The 20657-nt window shown below is 41.1% G+C and overlaps 1 protein-coding gene across 4 annotated transcripts in view; it reads left to right on the forward strand.

The window, feature by feature from the left end:
• The window catches only part of LOC110486072 (serine/threonine-protein kinase MARK1), a 94588-nt gene that overhangs the window by 59757 nt on the left and 14174 nt on the right, over nucleotides 1–20657 (forward strand). For all 4 annotated transcript variants that reach the window (XM_021557400.3, XM_021557401.3, XM_090196143.1 and 1 more), the window contains 5 exons: nucleotides 2828–2876; nucleotides 8025–8090; nucleotides 8540–8610; nucleotides 10732–10788; nucleotides 11013–11249. In XM_021557400.3, the coding sequence (XP_021413075.1) occupies nucleotides 2828–2876; nucleotides 8025–8090; nucleotides 8540–8610; nucleotides 10732–10788; nucleotides 11013–11249 (480 nt within the window). The remainder of the gene's footprint in view (nucleotides 1–2827; nucleotides 2877–8024; nucleotides 8091–8539; nucleotides 8611–10731; nucleotides 10789–11012; nucleotides 11250–20657) is intronic.

The raw sequence follows: 20657 nt of genomic DNA on the forward strand, positions 1-20657 counted from the left end.
CAGGTAGTCCTGAGGTCCTCCGAGAGAGAGGAAAGAGCGAGCGAAAGAGAGAATTAGAGAGAGCATACTTAAATTCACAAAGGACACGGGATAAGACATGAGAAATACTCCAGATATAACAGACTGACCCTAGCCCCCCGACACAAACTACTGCAGCATGGAGACTGAGACAGGAGGGGTCAGGAGACACTGTGGCCCCATCCGACGATACCCCCGGACAGGGCAAGACAGGCAGGAATATAACCCCACCCACATTGCCAAAGCACAGCCCCCACACCACTAGAGGGATATCTTCAACCACCAACTTACCATCCTGAGACAAGGCCGAGTATAGCCCACAAAGCTCTCCACCACGGCACAACCCAAGTGGGTATATACGTTAAATAGGAATGCACAGTAGCTTTGACATCAGTTTTTAACATCGCATCAGCCGTTTCCGATATGTTCACCGATTATATATTGCATCCCTACTCATGATATTCCCCCCCAGGAGACTGAAAAGATTTGGCATGGGACCTCAGATCCTCAAAAGGTATGGCAACTGCTCGGCCTCCGACTGCAAGGCACTACAGAGTGTAGTGCGTACGGCCCAGTACATCACTGGGGCCAAGCTTCCTGCCATCCAGGGCCTCCACACCAGGTGGTGTCAGGGGAAGGCCCTAAAAATGGTCAAATCTCCAGCCACCCTAGTCATAGACTGTTCTCTCTGCTACCGCACGGTAAGCGGTACCGGAGCGCTAAGTCTAGGTGAGGCTTCTAAGAGGCTTCTAAACAACTTCTATCCCCAAGCCATAAGACTCCCGGACATCTAATCAAACCCAGACTATTTACATTGACCCCCCCCCCCCTTATTTTACACTGCTGCTACTCTCTGGTATCATCTATGCATAGTCACTTTAATAACTCTACCTACATGTAGATATTACCTCAACTAACCGGTGCCCCGCACATTGACTCTGTACTTGTACCCCCCCCCCCCCCCCCCCCTGTATATAGTCTCGCTATTGTTATTTTACTGCTGCTCTTTAATTACTTGTTACTTTTAGATTTATTCTTATCTGCATTTTTTGTTTTTACTGCATTGTTGGTTAGGGGCTCGTAAGTAAGCGTTTCACTAAGACCTGTTGTATTCCGTGCATGTGACCTAATCAAATTTTATTTTATTTATCATGATACTTGACTTGGTGTTTTGGTAACTTGACCACTACAGACAATGTGGCAGGGTACTGGTCCTCGTTCGCCCTCTGGGAGAGGAGGGAGTCGGGAGGAGCGGACAGGCAGCCAACACATGTTACAGCACCCTGTCACCGCTTGACAGAGGCCTGCCTAATCACACGGGTAACGGTGCGCCACAGGGACTGTTGCCGCGCGGACCCCATTAGCCCTTATGGATGTCTGTCAAACACACACAGTAAGCTCACGCACACTATTAATTCCCTCACTCACTTTAACACACACACAGTACACCCACACTCGGATACAAAGCCTGTCGTCCATCTATGAAGCAGTGACTAATTCGCTGCACACATGAGCAGTCAAAGATGAAAATGCCTAATGTTCTACTCCACTTCAGCAGGCATGTCAATCATCTCTCCAGCTCTCTTTAAAGCCCGTATTCTAGTTACACTTCTGGAAAATGTCTATGTGGACTTGTTGGGTAACATTCAGCTATCGTTCTGTTATTGTTTGAATAAAAGGGGCAGTCCAGAGGTTCGACAATTAGGTGTCACAGCAGCTGCCCAGCAATGGTATTGACTGTCTGGTATAGTACATGTCTGGAGGTGTGCAGTTTAATCTCATTTAATGGTAATAGCCAGAATGCAGCATCAGTATAATTAGTGATGTACACTAATTACATAAGTTATTAGTGTACATCACTAATTACTTGTGTAATTAGTGATGTACACCCTAAATCAGGGTCTTGATCCTAGACAGAAGTTTGATTTAAACTGTTACAGTATCCTATACTGTAGGATACAGTATATTTAGTGATGTACACTGATTACACAAGTAATTAGTGTACATCACTAATTACTTGTGTAATTAGTGATGTACACCCTAAACCAGGGATCATCAACTAGATTCAGCCGCAGGCCAATCTTTTCTTGAGAGGATGGTCAGGGGGCCGGAACATAATTACAAATCATTTGTACACTACAAATTGACAGCAAGAAGCCCAAACAGATATATAATCATTTCAAACCTTGCTAGCATTTGCATACGATCACATATACTGTATCTCTCTAATATGTGTGGGAACAATTTTCCAAAATTAAAATCACTTAGAACTGATTTGCCAGTGTTGTTTTTTGTCTTTTGTGTCCATCAATAATAACTTGTGTGGCCAAATAAAATTCACCCGCGGCCCAAATTCTGCCGGCGAGCCGCAAGTTGGGGAACGCTGACCTAAACTATTTCTAACAGATGTTTAATCTTGGTGTTGTACCCTGAAATGCTCATGTTGTTCATCTGAAACATCTGTTCAATGCAGCTGCATTGTCATCCAAAAAACACTGATGCAACTGCTCGACGATCTGAATGTGGCCCTGGGCTTTTTTAAACGTCAGTGAAGCTCTTGAACACTCACAGTACCAACAATTATCATCAGGAGATGACAATCATATGCTCCAGTCATTCCAGTCAAGATACAAATCCAACTTCTGTGCAAGAAGACAGTGTTATCTTATTTCACTTTCAAAACTGATTTTGTTCTTGGTTATTTTGTTTCCTTGATTTCCGTGATGAAAATGACGAATGATCCCTGGCAGTTAGTTTGATTGCAGGAGATTATGATTGTAGATGGCATCTTTCTCTCTTCTTTTCACAGCTCTTTCGTGAAGTCAGGATCATGAAGATCTTGAATCACCCCAATATAGGTAAGACCAACCAACATATCTATTCTATCATCTATATGCAAGTTATTTTCAAAAGCAATGCAAGTGTGAAGCGAGATTGTACCGTATTAATACTAACACTACCATATTACTACCACTTCACACGACTTCTTTCAAACCTATTGTACAACATCCAATTCATTTGTATCCATTTCTTTCCATACTCTGACGTGGACAGTTTTGAGAACAGAGCTATCAAAAACAAAAATGAAATATCACCCAAAGTCTCCATTTTTTAAAATTGAACTAGGCAAACAAATTCTTATTTACAATGACTGCCTACCCCGGCTAAACCCTAACCTGGGCCTGTTGTGCTCCGCCCCATGGGACTCTCGATCACGGCCGGTTGTGATACAGCCTGGAATCGAACCAGGGTGTGTAGTGACACCTCAAGCACTGAGATGCAGTGACATAGACCGCTGCGCCAGCTCGGGAGACTTGGCCTAGGATAAGTACATGTATGCATTGTCTTCCTATTAATGTCTTTATGCTACTTCTTGTCCAAAGCAAAACATTTGCCTCTATCAATGGGACATGCCAGGCTAGATAAAGGATACATCAAATAAAAAGAATGACAAACTAATAACAAGAGAACTTGATGGAAAGCGATGCGGCATTCCAGGATGAAACGGCATTCCGGGATGTGGCTGTGCAGTGACAACTAGGGAAAAGGGAGCCGGCAGTCCTTATTAGTATGATTTGTTTTCAACCGGATCCCATTCCGGTTGACTTTGAGATGCTCCTTTTCTGGGCTGGCCCATTCCGGCTAGCCACCGAGTGGTCAGAAGTACTCCCATAAAACATATTTTGGACTGGGGGGTGGCTTCATTAAGACCCTGGGCCTGGGAATGATTACACAATACACACACACACTTCAAGGCAAGGGCAGAGATTTATCTGAAGGTAACCAGTGTCACTTAAAAAACCCAGACTCGCCAAGTTGCTTTTTTACAACCCATTATTCACCAACAGATACAATTTATTTCAGCCATAACTGGCATGTACTGTCTTTCTGTTTTTGGGTTATGTTTCCAATCATGGTAATGTCTGCAGTACCTTTTTATTGTTGTTCAATTTAGGCTGATGAATCCCATTTTTAGAACTAATCCAAATCTAATGCATCTGACCACCTGACCTGATGGGAACAGGTTGAAGCAGTAGTTGAGTGGTAGCCTGAGCGCCAGTCTGTTTTAGCGATCATGCCAGCTCTTTGTCACGCATTATGTCAAACAGGTTTGGCTTGACAATGACAGCTATGTAGTTGCTAAGAGCACAAACAGATCTGGGACCAGGCTAGATGAGTGGATGGGCAGGGCTGGCAATTATTAGGGTGGCTTTGCTCTCGATAGCTGGCTTATTGTTTTAGGTGGGATAGTTTAGGGTGGGTTGTGCAGGCAGTCGCTGATATTGAATCTTAGAGGCCATCTTCTGCCATTGTGGCCTTGAGCAGGACACTTAGGTTCTAAACTGCTCCTGGGATGTGCATATGGGGTTTTGAGGAATTTGAATAAAGAAGGAGACAAATCTGTTTCCTTAAGACAATGGACAAATAAGTAATCGTCATTTATATTTTAATAGTCAGGTCAATTTGACTTGAGTCCAACCCTGATCAAACCTTCAGTCTCTTACTACCTTTCTCTTTTCCCGTTCTATGCCCAGAGTAATGAAATGAGTGTGACAGGAAGGGGGTCATTTCATTCCTTTACTTGTTGAAACAGACTCAGCGTGCTGGTTTCCACTAGAGGTCGACCGATTTAATTAGGGCCGATTTCAAGTTTTCATAGCAATCGGTAATCTGCATTTTTTTTGGACTCCGATTACATTGCACTCCACGAGGAGACTGAGTGGCAGGCTGACTTCCTGTTATGCGAGTGCAGCAAGAAGCCAAGGTCGTTGACAACTGTGTGAAGACCGTTTCTTCCTAACAAAGACCGTAATTAATTTGCCAGAATTGTACATAATTATGACAACATTGAAGGTTGTGCAATGTAACAGCAATATTTAGACTTAGGGATGCCGCCCGTTAGTTAAATACAGAACGTTTCCGTATTTCACAGAAAAAATAAACGTTTTATTTTCGAAATGATAGTTTCCAGATTTGACCATATTAATGACCTATGGCTTGTATTTCTGTGTGTTGTGTTATAATTAAGTCTATGATTTTATAGAGTAGTCTGATTGAGCAGTGGTAGGCAGCAGCAGGCTTGTAAGCATTCATTCAAACAGCACTTTCGTACATTTGCCAGCAGCTCTTCGCTGTTCTTCAAGCGTTGAGCTGTTTATGACTTCAAGCCTATCAACTCCCGAGATTAGGCTGGTGTAACCGATGTGAAAGGGCTAGCTAGTTAGCGGGGTGCGCGCTAATAGCGTTTCGATCGGTGACGTCACTCGCCCTGAGACCTTGAAGTAGTTGTTCCCCTTGCTCTGCAAGGGTCGCGGCTTTTGTGGAGCGATGGGTAACGATGCTTCGAGGGTGGTTGTTGTCGTTGTGTTCCTGGTTCGAACCCAGGGAGGAGCGAGGAGAGGGACGGAAGCTATACTGTTACACTGGCAATACTATAGTGCCTATAAGAACATCCAATAGTCAAAGGTATATGAAATACTAATGGTATAGAGAGAAATAGTCCTATAATTCCTATAATAACTACAACTTAAAACTTATTTCCTGGGAATTTTGAAGACTCATTTTAAAAGGAACCACCAGCTTTCAAGGAACTTAAAAGTTAGCTTTTTTACATGGCACATATTGCACTTTTACTTCCTTCTCCAACACTTTGTTTTTGCATTATTTAAACCAAATGGAACATGTTTCATTATTTCATTAAAATGTATTTGTCTGTGGCGTGTGTCTAAGTCAAAAGCATCCGCGCACACACGTGTGTGTGTTTGAAAGAGCCTTTATGCATCCAGATCAATGAGAAATTAATCACTTTCTTTGTACAAATCATGGCTTAGTTTTTTTTTCATGTACACAAAAAGCTTATTTCTCTCAAATGTTGTGCACAAATTTGTTTACATCCCTGTTAGTGAGCATTTCTCCTTTGCCTTTGTGGCATATCAAGAAGCTGATTAACCTTTCTAAGATATTGGTTCCCATTTGGGACTCTACCCTCCCACGTTCAGATGGAACGGTGGCGCATGGAACGCAAAAATATTCTTAGAAATATTTAACCTCCACACATTAACAAGTCCAATAGCTCAAATGAAAGATAAACACCTTGTTCATCTAGCCAGCAAGCCAGCCAGCATCTAGTCAGATTTCTAAAATGTTTTACGGCGAAAACATAGCACATATATATGTCAAACCACCACCAGACACAGCTCATTTGAATAGCCAAAACATGCAATCAACAAACGCAGGATTAAAAAATAAATCATTCACTAACCTTTTGAAAATCTTCATCAGATGACAGTAATAGGACATGTTACACAGTACATTTTTTTTTTTCCAATAATATGCCATTTATATCCATAAATGTCCATTTACAGTGAGTTCATGTTCAGAAATTACTCAATGTCCGCAGGAAATCTAGGTAGCGCGGCAAGATAACGTAAATAGACATCATAAACTTTGACTAAATACACATGTTCTACATATAGTTAGAAAGATACACTGCTTCTTTATGCAATCGCTTTGTTACAATTCTTTTTAACGTTACAGAAATCGCACACTATTCAATATTCTGAGACGGCGCTCAGATACAAGCTACATTTCTCCGTAATGTTGGAGTCAACAGAAACACAGATTTCAGCATAAATATTCCCTTACCTTCGATGGTCTTCGTTCAGAATGTTCTGGAAGGCTTCATACTTACCCAATACATTGTTTGGTTTCAAGTCTTGCGTCTTTGTATTAGCTACTGCTAATAACATCAGCTGAAATGCACCCAAAATGTCCTCTGGTCCGGAAAAGTTGCGCATCAAAACTTCAAAATTACATATTATATGTCGACTAAACAGGTCAAACTAAGTGCAGAAGCAAGCTTTATGATGTTTTAAACACACAAAACAAATTTCAATTCAATCGGTCATCGTCTGTCCTTCTCTTGAGTGCTGGAACAAAGGAATGGCTGGGACCAATTCGCGCCACAACGCACAACATATTTTCTCATGGCACGCACTAATTTCACTCCCATAGGGCCAATTCTCGCGGGATTTGAACGATTAAAAGCTCTACTGAATGAGGACATCTAGTGGAAGACATAGAACGTCTCCCCAGAATCATAACTGGTTGGGAAGGGTGGGGGCGATGACGTCAAAGTTGCTCCAACTTTCATGACCACAAAAACTAGTTTGGAAGAATGCCTGCCCTGTGAGTTCTGCTATACTTACAGACATAATTCCAACGGTTTTAGAAGCTTTAGAGTGTTTTCTATCCAATAATAATTATTATATGCATATATTAGCAATTTGACAGATTTTTTTTTCAGTTTACTAGGGGTACCCAATTCCTCCAAAGGGGGCATAAGTCTGCCATATCCTTAACAGGTTTTAAACAGCATGATCATTACACAGGTGCACCTTGTGCTGGGGACAATAAAAGGCCACTTTAAAATGTATAATTTTGTCACACAATACCACAGATGTCTCAAGTTTTGAGGGAGTGTGCAATTGGCATGCTGACTGCAGGAATGTCCACCAGAGCTGTTGCCAGAGAATTCAATGTTAATTTCTCTACCATAAGCCACCTCCAATGTCGTTTTAGTGAACTTGGAAGTACATGCAACTGGCCTCACAACCGCAGGCCACGTGTAACCACGCCAGCCCAGTACCTCCACATACGGCTTCTTCACCTGCAGGAGTATTTCTGTCTGTAATAAAGCCCTTTTGTTATAAAAACACATTCTGATTGGCTGGTTCTGGCTCCCCAGTGGGTGGGACCTATGCCCTCCAAGGCCAACCCATGGCTGAGTGTGTGCATCCCTGCCAAGTCATGTGAGATCCATAGATAAAGGCCTAATTCATTCATTTAAATTGACTGATTACCTATATGAACTGTAACTCAGTAAAATCTTTGAAATTGTTGCATGTTGCGTTTATTTTTGTTCGGTATAGATGCACCCTTTTTGGGATGTGTTGTCCTCATTGGCTGTCTTCACTCATCCACTATTTCTCTCCTTTTCTCTCCAGTTAAATTGTTTGAAGTCATTGAGACTGAGAAGACACTTTATTTGATAATGGAGTACGCCAGTGGTGGTGAGTATGAACAAAATAATGATTGAATCTAAAATGACTGTCTTAACTATAATGCTTCCCCCCATGCACAGTATTTTATTGGGCAAGTGATACATGTTTCGACCATGATTGTCTTTTCCCGGTTCAGTAAGCACACATTCTCTTTCTTTTGAGACATTTGTATATTTTGTCTGCACATTGGCAGACAACTCCCAGGTATTGGAGAGCCGCATTGTGTGCAGGCTTTTATTCTACATCAGCTAAGATGCCAAATTATTCATATTATTCTGGTACAAACTGAAGATTGTAATTAACTGATGACTTGAATCAGGTGTGTTAGAGATGGCCTGGAACAAAAGCCTGCACACCTGCGGCTCTCCAGGACTGGAGCTGCCAAAGCTTTTTGGTTTGCAGTAGATGTTTCCTCCCTCACTCCAGACCTCGCTCTTTCTTTCTCTCGACCTGTCCAGGTGAGGTATTTGACTACTTAGTTGCACATGGAAGGATGAAGGAAAAGGAGGCTCGGGCCAAGTTTCGCCAGGTGAGTTACTGCTAACACTCAGTCACACACAACTGCAGACTCACATGGACACGGACACACTCCAGCAAGCAAACACACACTTACACACGGAGTATAGCGATACAAGCACGTGCGTGCGCACACACACTGCTGAAAACCGCTGTGTGAAGAGGTGCAGTGATGTCACCAGACATATCCTCTGTCATCCTGTGGGGAGGGAGGAAAGAAAGGCACTGCAGAAGACGGGTCCGTGCTCTGAATAAATATGAGCTAATGACCTCCTGGGAACAGACAGTGCGTGTATGACTGCATTTATGTTCATGTTCTACAGGAAAAGGGGGGATACCTAGTCAGTTGTACAACCGAATGCCTTCAACTGAAATGCGTCTTCCACATTTAAGCCAACCCCTCTGAATCAGAGAGGTGCAGGGGGCTACCTTAATCGGCATCCACGTCATCGGCGCCGGCTGTCTATTAGGGTGTGTGTCATGCCACTGAGTCCTACAGGCGAGGTTGGGCATGTCTCTTACAGTTTGTGTGTATTCTACAAGCCAGGCAGTGTGTGAGTTGATAACATCTCAGTAAAGTGTGTGTGTCTGCGAGCGTGTGTGTGTGCTCATGAAATTCCCTTATCTGTTACTCAGCACGAACAGACCTCATGCTGATTCACCAAGCAGAAACACAGAACATCATTAGAAGTACTTTATTACTCCCCTAGTGTACTTCTCTGTCAACCCACACTGTGTTTTGGCATCGCAGCATCCTTGCGTGACTAAGTGAAAATTTGACTTAAACGGATTCCCCTTAAGTATATAAGGTTAGTCAATGGCCCCGTCTAGAAACAAGGGACTAGGCCTTTCCTCTAGACTCTAGTGGTAGTCCTTAAGCATAGCAAAATAATTTTATGAAGTGTCTCTCCCAAGTATATAAGGTTAGTCAATGGCCCTGTCCAGAAACAACCCCTAGCCCTATCCACTACCCACCACATTTGTAGATCTGAAGCAATTGGATAGGGTGTAAGGAACATGGCAAAAAATTCAGAGCGCAAGGTCAATCTATGACTGTTGCTGACCCCTATCCAGTCCTTTCAGATCTACCTAGGAGTCAATATAGAATTGCACAAAAAGTCTAAACTGTTCATTTGAATGGTGCAAATGTCTAACCTTTTCTTTGCATCCTTCCTTTACCTCTCCTTTGAGCTAACTGTAAGGTGACCAGATGTCCCCAATTTCCGGGACAGTCCCCGATTCTGGTGACCTGTCCCTGGAAATGTCCCCGATTAGCCCTCAAAGAAAAAAGCAACTCAGAAGTTAAAATGAGTCTGATATTTAAATAATCAAACACTGTATCCAATCAGATTTGCATGTAAAAATGCTGTCTTTCACTGTACCCAATTCGTTTACCTTTTTATGTTAATATTTATCAGTGATAACCTATATTGTAACCACCGCATGAACGACCGTGCCTCCAACAGTATAGCTACCAAACTTGGCTGATAGGCTACGATTAAGAACTGTAGAGGGGTAATCCATTTTTCGCGCAGCTAAAATCTGCTCACCTAAGCTAACAGATCAGTTCCCATATTATGTGTCTCAGAATAGGACTGCTGTTCAAGAATCTGCTTTTTTAGATCGTTATGAGATAATATGGACCGAGGGGACCTGATCCTAGGTCAGCATTCCTACTCTGGACATACTTTATGAATTCGGCCCTGGAAAATATGTGTTGTCCTATCCAGTCTTGTCAGAATTGATGTAGCGTTAGCATACCTCGAGGGAGGAAGGATGACTTATCTATGTAGCATTCAAACAGAGTACCCTATCTCTGACTGATGAGAGATTTGATTAGCCTTATTGCAAGGAGGCTAATGCAATCCAACCTCTAGGAATGGGGACTAATTAATTTGTAGCGTAGCATAGCTTAGCGGCTAATGTTGACTAGCTGTAGAGATATCTTTAGCGTCAGTAGAGCGATTGCGTAGCGGCTAAATCTACCATTGAGATTTGTTAGCTTAGCTATGGTAATTTGTTGATTTAGTTAAATCAAGTGTGTTAATGCTGGGGTAGAAATGTACAGCCTTAGAGACCCCTAGGAATGGATTGGGAAAAAATTGTCCCCCTCCAACAGAATTTTCTCTTTCAGATTGTCTCTGCAGTGCAGTATTGCCATCAGAAGAGGATCGTCCACAGGGATCTGAAGGTGAAAACCAATACCATACATGCTGCTGTAGCATTGGAACTTTACGCCATCAAGGGTCACACACAGTGACTCATTGTCTGAGTGTGTCTGAGTAGACATTGATCGATACAGATTGAGAGACAGACACTCAGACTCTTCCTCTCTCGATCACTGTATATCCGTCTTTCTGTCTGCTGTGTCTCTCGTATACAGATACTCACCCTCCTCTTCCAATCTCAAATCAGGCTGAGAACCTACTCCTGGACGCAGACATGAACATCAAGATTGCAGACTTCGGCTTTAGCAACGAGTTTACCCTAGGCAGTAAGCTGGACACGTTCTGCGGCTCCCCGCCCTACGCTGCCCCAGAGCTGTTCCAGGGGAAGAAGTATGACGGGCCCGAGGTGGACGTCTGGAGCCTGGGGGTCATACTGTACACACTTGTCAGCGGCTCACTGCCCTTTGATGGACAGAATCTAAAGGTGTGTATGGTGGGGGGTGGTTGTGTGTGTGAATTTTGGGGGATATTCTGTATGGAACCTATGGGTCATAATGTTATAGGTATTGGTTGAAGCTCAGTGTTAAATTCCAAAATGACACCAATCTCGATAAAAATTTGCAAATCTACTTTATTGGAGGTACACAACACACTCCCCGCATTTTTTTAACAGGGTCATTAGCAATTGAGTTAAAGGAGTATTTGTTGTGCCTACCTAGTTAAAATTCTGGACGTCAGATTAAAATGAGACTATAGCATCCATAAAGTGACCCGTCCTTTAAGAAACAACGATGTGCTGCCCTTTTGTAGCATTTCTGACAATGTTAACATATTTGTTTTTTTGCCCAAATGCCGAGTAATAACACTGGGTCGGTTGCTCGGCAACAACACAGCTACTTGCACCATGCTGCCAGTTATAAGTGTATGCGAACAAACCTAGGCTACTGTATATAGCTAGCTATATGGTGGTATTCAAGCTGAGGTTAATTCATAAATGCAAGCAGATATTTGGGTTAGCTAGGAAGCTAACTAGCAAACATTAGCTTGCTTGTACAAAGTCCCGCAGCTGTCCTCTGAAGCCAGCTAACACTTGTCAGCTGAAAGCTAGCTAGCTAATGGACAGGCAAATAAAGGTAGCTGGCCAATGAATGTAGTTTTGATTAGCTAGGTAGGTAGCTCGCAATGTAATGTTAGACGAGAGCTAACGCTGGCTAGGTAGCTAACCAACAAGCGAGGAAAGCTAGCTATATATAGCCAAGTAAGGTTTTTCACATAAGGTCATCATGTGTTAACTGCTGATCTAGACTCTTGCGTTTAATCGGAGCACAAAAAAATATGCTCAAATAAACTAGCGAACGTCCTTGGCTGCTATGAAAGCCAATTTAACTTTAACTAGCTAAGTAACTTAAGCCACCCAAAGACTGTAATGTTGGCTAACGTTGATGGCCAGATCATTCACCACAATATATCATACTTTCTTACGCAAAATATAAGTAGTTAGTTAATGTTACTTTGGGAAACTGCCAAGCTAATCACTTTCATTTGCATTGTACAGACCGAGCTACGGTAACGTTAAGACGAGGTAGCCAGATTTCAGACATGATAAACACTGCAGTTGGCTACGCAACATTTCCTCGACTAAGAACAACCAAGACCACAACACAAACTATAACAGAGAAAACGAATTGCTTTGTTAAGAAACAGTAAATTAGCTATGTTGAACCGAATATAAAATATGGTTGAACCCCAAATGCACATGTATAGATATCCTTGGAAAGGGCAACTGATGGTTAACAGCATCGCTGTTTCAAACACGTGTTGAATAAATTCCAGCTCTGGCATAAACAAACTCCCTCTCCTGGCGTCTTTACATTTATAACCCAAATGTGTGCTGACTGATCAACAGTGTCAAATTACTTTTCAGTGTGTACACAGAAAATCCCAAATCGCCATACACAAGTAAAACATAGTCGGAGCTCCACACGCTGCACCAGGTTAAAATAACAACATCAGACTCATTGCTTGGTTACGTGACTTGCTGTGTGCCAGTTTGGTCTCATAGATTAGAAGGAACATACTAAATGTAAATCAAGGACACTGAAATTAGTATGATATGTTACATTTGGTATGCTTACAAAAAATCAATGTTCCTATTTCTGAAGTTAATCTCTATTTTTGGTGTAAATAGCATGTTATAGAAGGGAAAGTTTTTGTTGGTGTGTGATTTGGCTTGTTTTTGAAAAATTTACCTCAGCCGCAATTCGATTCCTCATTGCTTGTTTAGCAGTATCGGTACACAACGATGAACAAAAGCTCCAAAAATAAATGTTCTTTAAAACGGCATTGTTGGTTAAGGGCTTGTGAGTAAGCATTTCACTGTAAGGTCAACAGTTGTTGTATTTGGCGCACGTGACACGCTCTCAGTATATTTATATAGATATTTCAGGCCAAGCGTGTCCTGTGGGCAGCACAGCTGGTAAAATAAACATCTGGAGTCGCACAAAATGGATTATAACGTTGCAGATAAAGTTCGGAATGATACAATTTCATGTGTACAACATCTAAAGACCTTTATCACTATACTTTAATGAAACAGCTGATACCGATTATTGAAGGACAAAAAAAGCCGTTACAGATTAGTCGGCCAATTTTTAGAATGTATTTGTAATAATGACAATTACAACAATACTGAATGAACAATTATTTTAACTTAATATAATACATCAATAAAATCAATTTAGCCTCAAATAAATAATGAAACATGTTCAATTTGGTTTAAATAATGCAAAAACAAAGTGTTGGAGAAGAATGTAAAAGTGCAATATGTGCCATGTAAGAAAGCTAACGTTTAAGTTCCTTGCTCAGAACATGAGAACATATGAAAGCTGGTGGTTCCTTTTAACATGAGTCTTCAATATTACCAAGTAAGAAGTTTTAGGTTGTAGTTATTATAGGAATTATAGGACTATTTCTCTCTATACCATTTGTATTTCATATACCTTTGACTATTGGATGTTGTTTTAGGCACTTAAGTATTGGCAGTGTAACAGTATAGCTTCCGTCCCTCTCTACCTGGGCTCGAACTAGGAACACATCGACAACAGCCACCCTCGAAGCAGCGTTACCCATGCAGAGCAATGGGAACAACTACTCCAAGTCTCAGAGCGAGTGACGTTTGAAATGCTATTAGCGCGCACCCCGCTAACTAGTTAGCCATTTCACATCACATCGTTACACCAGCCTAATCTCAGGAGTTGATAGGCTTGAATTCATAAACAGCAGAGCTGCTGGCAAAACGCACGAAAGTGCTGTTTGAATGAATGCTTATGAGCCTGCTGGTGCCTACCATTGCTCAGTCAGACTGCTCTATCAAATCATAGACTTAATTATAACATAATAACACACAGAAATACAAGCCTTAGGTCATTATTATGGTCGAATCCGGAAACTATCATCTCGAAAACAAAACATTTATTATTTCCGTGAAATACGGAACCGTTCTGTATTTTATCTAACGGGTGGCATCCATCAGTCTAAATATTCCTGTTACATTGCACAACCTTCAATGTTATGTCATAATTCCGTAAAATTCGGACAAATTAGTTTGCAATGAGCCAGGCGGCCCAAACTTGCATATACCCTGACTCTGCGTGCAATGAACGCAAGATAAGTGACACAATTTCACCTGGTTAATATTGCCTGCTAACCTGGATTTCTTTTACCTAAATATGCAGGTTTAAAAATATATACTTCTCTGTATTGATTTTAAGAAAGGCATTGATGTTTATGGTTAGGTACACGTTGGAGCAACGACAGTCCTTTTTCGTGAATGCGCACTGCATATGCAACACAGGACACGCTAGATAAACTAGTAATATCATCAACCATGTGTAGTTATAACTAGTGATTATGATTGATTAAGTGTAATGCTAACTAGCAGCTTACCTTGGCTTCTTACTGCATTCGCTTTACAATCGGGCTCCTCGTGAAGGGAGGTGGTTAGAGCGTTGGATTAGTTAACCGTAAGGTTGCAAGATTGAATCCCTGAGCTGACGAGGTAAAAATCTGTTGTTCTGCCCCTGAACAAGGCCGTTAACCCACCGTTCCTAGGCCGTCATTGAAAATAAGAATGTGTTCTTAACTGACTTACCTAGTTAAATAAAGATTGAATAACGGTGTAAAAAAAAAAAAAAAACTTGAAATTGGCCCTAATTAATCAGCCATTCTGATTAATCGGTCAACCTCTAGCCCTGATACTGCACAACGAGAAATTGGGAAGTGAATCGCGAATAGTGTAAGTTTCTCAAAAACGAGCCAAATCACACAAAAAGTATATTGACCCTTCTATAACATCCCATATACATCAAAAATAGAGATTTACTTCAGAAATATGACAATTTGACAATAACTAATTCTCAGTTATGGCAAAAACAAGGATGGTTTGCTGGGGTGGAAGGATAGGCATATAATGTGAATGTCTAGGAACCCAAAAGTTGAGTGTTCAAATCTCACCATGGACAACTTTAGTATTTTAGCTAATTACCAACTTTGCTACTACTTACTACTTTTTAGCTACTTTTCAACTACTTAGCATGTTAGCTTGTCTGTAGAGCTTCGAGGCAGGATTGTGTCGAGACACAGATCTGGGGAAGGGTACCAAGAAATGTTTGCAGCAGGAAAGGTCCCCAAGAACACAATGGCCTCAATCATTCTTAAATGAAAGAAGTTTGGAACCACCATGACTCTTCCTAGAGCTACCCGCCCGGCAAAACTGAGCAATTGGGATGGTCAGGGTGGAGACCATGAGCCCGATGATCATTGACAGAGCTCAAGAGTTCCTCTGTGGAGATGGGAGAACCTTACAGAACGACAACCATCTCTGCAGCACTACACCAATAAGGCCTTTATGGTAGAGTGGCCAGACGGAAGCCTCTCCTCAGTAGAAGGCAGCCCACTTGGAGTTTGCCTAAAGGACTCCAACCATGATAAACAAGTTTCTCTGTAATATGCCAGGGAGATAGCAACAGTGTACATAAAGTAATACTACATGTATGTTGTGTGGTAAGCTGTTAGAAGCCCATGTGCCTCATCCTAATAATTTGGTACCTTTCCCCCTCATAATTTAGCCTACTGTTCTGACTTGGTGGTACACATGTAGCCTGTAGCCTGTTTTAGAGAAATGTCATCATCGAATATTGTAAGACCAGTGTGTGCTTATATGCCCCCTTTATTTATCCTATGGTTCCGACATGGTGTACAGGGAGAATATTGTGAGGATGGCCCATGTTCTGAATTATTTTTCAAAAGTGCTGAACAAATTGTTGTATTGACTACACTAACGGTCAAACGTTTTAAAACACCTACTCATTCAAGGGTTTTTCTTTATTTTTACTATTTTCTCTATTTTGAATAATAGTGAAGACATCAAAACTATGAAATAACACATATGGAATAATGTATTAACCAAAAAAGTGTTAAACAAATCTAAATATATTTTATATTTGAGATTCTTCAAATAGCCAACTTTTCCATGATGATAGCTTTGCACACTCTTGGATTTCTCTCAACCAGCTTCATGAGGTAGTCACCTGGAATGCCTTTCAATTAAAAGTTCATTTGTGGAATTATTCTACTCCTTAATGAGTTTGAGAAACTACAGTCCATCATTACTTTAAGACATGAAGGTCAGTCAATCCGGAACATTTCAAGAACTCTGACAGTTTCTTCAAGTGCAGTCGCAAAACCCATCAAGCGCTATAATGAAACTGGCTCTCATGAGGACCGCCACAGGAAAGGAAGACTCGGAGTTACCTCTGCTGCAGAGAATAAGTTCATTAGTTACCAGTCTCAGAAATTTCAGCCCAAATAAATGCTTCACTGAGTTCAAGTAACAGACGCAGCTCAACATCAACTGTTCAGAGGAGAATGTGTGAATCAGGCCTTCATGGTAGAATTGCTGCAAAGAAACAACTACTTAACGACACCAATAAGAAGAGACTTGCTTGGTCCAAGAAACACGAGCAATGGACATTAGACCCATGGAAATTTGTTCTAACCGCAGTGTCTTTGTGAGACTCAGTGTGGCTCAACGGATGATCTCCGCATGTGTATTTCCCACCATAAAGCAGGTGGTGTGGGGGTGCTTTGCTGGTGACACTGTCTGTCACTTATTTAAACATTCAAGGCACATTTAACCAGCACAGCATTCTATCACATTCTACCACAGCATTCTGTAACGATACCCCATCACATCTGGTTTGAGCTTAGTGTGACTATCATGTGTTTTTTGCAACAGGACAATGTCCAAACCAGCTTCACCTGGAATGCTTTCCAACAATCTTGGCGTTCCCACATATATTGAGTACTTGTTGGCTGCTTTTCCTTCACTCTGCGGTCCAAACCATCTCAATTGGGTTGAGTTTGGGTGATTGTAGAGGCCAAGTCATCTGATGCAGTACTCCATCACTCTCCTTCTTGGTCAAATAGCCCTTAAACAGTCTGAAGGTGTGTTGGGTCATTGCCCTGTTGAAGAGCGAGAAGAAAAAAAAGTGCCACTAAGCGTAAACCAGATGGGATGGGGTATTACTGCACAATGCTTTTGTAGCCAAACTGGTTAAGTGGGCCTTATTCACCGACCAGTGTCCCCAGCAAAGCACCATCACGCCACCTCCTCCATGCTTCATGGTGGGAACCACTCATGCGGAGAGCATCCATTCCGCTACTCTGCGTCTCACAAAGACACGGTGGTTGGGACCCAAAAATCACACATTTGGACTCATCAGACCAAAGGTCAGATTTCCACCAGTCTAATGTTCATTGCTTATGTTTCTTGACTCAATCAAGTCTCTTCTTATTGGTGTCCTTTAGTAGAGGTTTCTTTGCAACAATTCGACCATGAAAGCCTGATTCACGCAGTCTACTCTGAACAGTTGATGTTCATGTGTCTGTTCTTTGAACTCAGTGAAACATTTATTTGGGCTGTAATTTCTGAGGCTGGTAACTCTAATGAACTTATCCTCTGCAGCAGAGGTAACTCTGGATCTTCCTTTTCTGTGGCTGTCCTCATGAGAGCCAGTTTCTTCATAGCGCTTGGTGGTTTTTGCGACTGCACTTGAAACTTTAAAAGTTCTTGAAATATTCTGGATTGACTGACCTTCATGTCTTAAAGTAATGATGGACTGTCATTTCTCTTTGCTTATTTGAGCTGTTCTTGCCATAATGTGGACTTAAAGCTTTCTTCTGTGTACCACCCCTACCATGTCACAACACAACTGATTGGCTCAAACACATTAAGAAGGAAAGAAATTCCATAAATTAACTTTTAATAAGGCACACCTGTTAATTCAAATGCATTCCATTCAGATGACTACCTTATGAAGCTGGTTGAGAGAATGCCAAGAGTGTGCAAAGGTTTCAAGGCAAAGGGTGGCTATTTTGAAGATTCTCAAATTATTTGTTTAACACTTTTTGGTTACTACATGATTCCATATGTTTTATTTCATAGTTTTGATATCTTCACTATTATTCTACAATGTAAAAATTAAGAAAAACCCTTGAATGAGTAGGTGTCCAAACTTTTGGTGTGTGCGTGTGTGTGCGTGTGTGTGCGTATGTGTGTGTGTGTAATTATATAAATATTTGGGGGATTGGAAATTATGTAGACAATTACATTGATAGAAGCCACAATCTATTTGCAATATTAAATATTATCCACCTCCTTAAAATAATAATACATACCATATAAAAACAACTTACTAAATGGAGTGTCTCGGATTTATGTACAGAATAATATGAAATGCTATTAGATCAGGTTGCAGCCTGCAGCAGCATTCAGTCAAAATAAAAAGGAAATTAGTCTTTACCTGATTAAATGAGTCTGTTTTCAACAAATCCACTGTTTTAGACTTGTATTTATCCAAGCAAGAGAAATAAATATGCAATCACTATTGTGTGAATGAATAAAATAGTTTTGGAATGAACGCTTCCAGACATTTAAATGCTCTGTTTAAGTCAATGTGTTAAGAACAGAATTCAAAGTGTAATGGTTAAAGTTAGTGCTTGTGGATCAGAACACTTTTGGTTTGCCTCCCGGAGGAGATGTGTTGACCGTTTTTTAGTTTAGTTTTGACAGGCCGCTCCCAACACATTGAGAACAGCCCATCCATATTTCACGCTCCTGTAGCCATCTAGCCAGCTACATTGTGTAGTCGCATAGTAAATATTTGCTTCAGTCGTTGTTTGTTGCTCTTGCCAATTTGCTTTGAGCAATGATCAGTAGAATTGAGCTGGGATCTTATCAATTAATAAATTAAATAAAACGCACAGCATGATTTCAAGAAGCTGATTAAACAGCATGATCATTACACAGGTGCACCTTTTGCTGGGGACAATAAAATACCACTTTAAAATGTATAGTTTTATCACACAACACAATACCTCATATGCCTCAAATGTTGAGGGAGTGTGCAATTGGCATGCTGACTGCAGGAATGTCCACCAGAGCTCTTACCAGACACTTTAATTTTAATTTCTCTACCATAAGCCACCTCCAATGTTCTTTTAGGGAATTTGGCAGTACATCCAACTGGCCTCACAAACGCAGACCGTGTATGGTGTCGTGTTGGTGAGCGGTTTACTGACATCATCATTGTGAACAGTGTGCCCCATCGTGGGGTTAAGGTATGGGCAGGCATAAGCTACGAACAACAAACACAATTGCATTTTATCAATTGCAATTTGAATTACAGGTCGACCGATTTTAATTAGGGCCGATTTCAAGTTTTCATAATAATTGGTAATCGACCATTTTGGACGCCGATTTACATTGCAATCCATGAGGAAACTGTGTGGCATGCTGATCACCTGTTACGCGAGTGCAGCGTCAGAAGCACCTTGTGGCTGCAATGAGTATGTTGCTAGCTAGCATTAAACTTATCTTATGAAAAACAATCAATCTTCACATAATCACGTTAACTACACATGATTGATGATATTACTAGGTTAACTAGCTTGTCCTGCGTTGCCTGTTAAATTATCATCGATTCACAGCCTAATTCAACTTCGCCAAATGGGTGATTTTATAAAAAATCTATATAACTTATTACTTTTGTTTTTACCTTTTATTTAACTAGGCAAGTCAGTTAAGAACAAATTCTTAATTTCAATGACGGCCTAGGAACAGTGGGTTAACTGCCTTGTTCAGGGGCAGAATGACATATTTTTACCTTGTCAGCTCCGGAATTCGATCTTGCAACCTTTCGGTTACTAATCCAACGCTCTAACCGCTAGGTTACCTTCCGCCTCATGATTTAACAAAAGCATATTCGCAATAAAAGCACATTCATTGCACAAATGTACCTAACCATAAACATCAATGCCTTTCTTAAAGTCAATACACAGAATTATATTTTTTTAAACCTGCATAATTTGGTAAAATAAAAGCATGTTGGCAGGCAATATTAACTAGGGAAATTGTGTCACTTCTCTTGCGTTCAGTGCAAGCAGAGTCCGGGTATATGCAACCGTTTGGACCGCCTGGCTTGTTGCAACCTGTGTTTCTTCCTAACAAAGACGGTAATTAATTTGCCAGAATTGTACATAATTATGACATAACATTGAAGGATGTGCAATGTAACCGCAATATTTAGACTTAGGGATGCCACCCGTTAGATAAAATACGTAACGGTTCCATATTTGTCACTGAAATAATAAATGTTTTGTTTTCGAAATTATAGTTTCTGGATTTGACCATATTGACCAAAAGCTCATGTTATTATGTTATAATTAAGTCTATGATTTGATAGAGCAGTCTGACTGAGCAGTAGTAGGCAGCAGCAGGCTTGTAAGCATTCATTCAAACAGTACTTTACTGCGTTTGCCAGCAGCTCTTCGC

Source organism: Oncorhynchus mykiss, chromosome 13 (genome assembly GCF_057628025.1).
Source record: "Oncorhynchus mykiss isolate SJ-2025 chromosome 13, ASM5762802v1, whole genome shotgun sequence".
Classification (NCBI taxonomy): domain Eukaryota; kingdom Metazoa; phylum Chordata; class Actinopteri; order Salmoniformes; family Salmonidae; genus Oncorhynchus; species Oncorhynchus mykiss.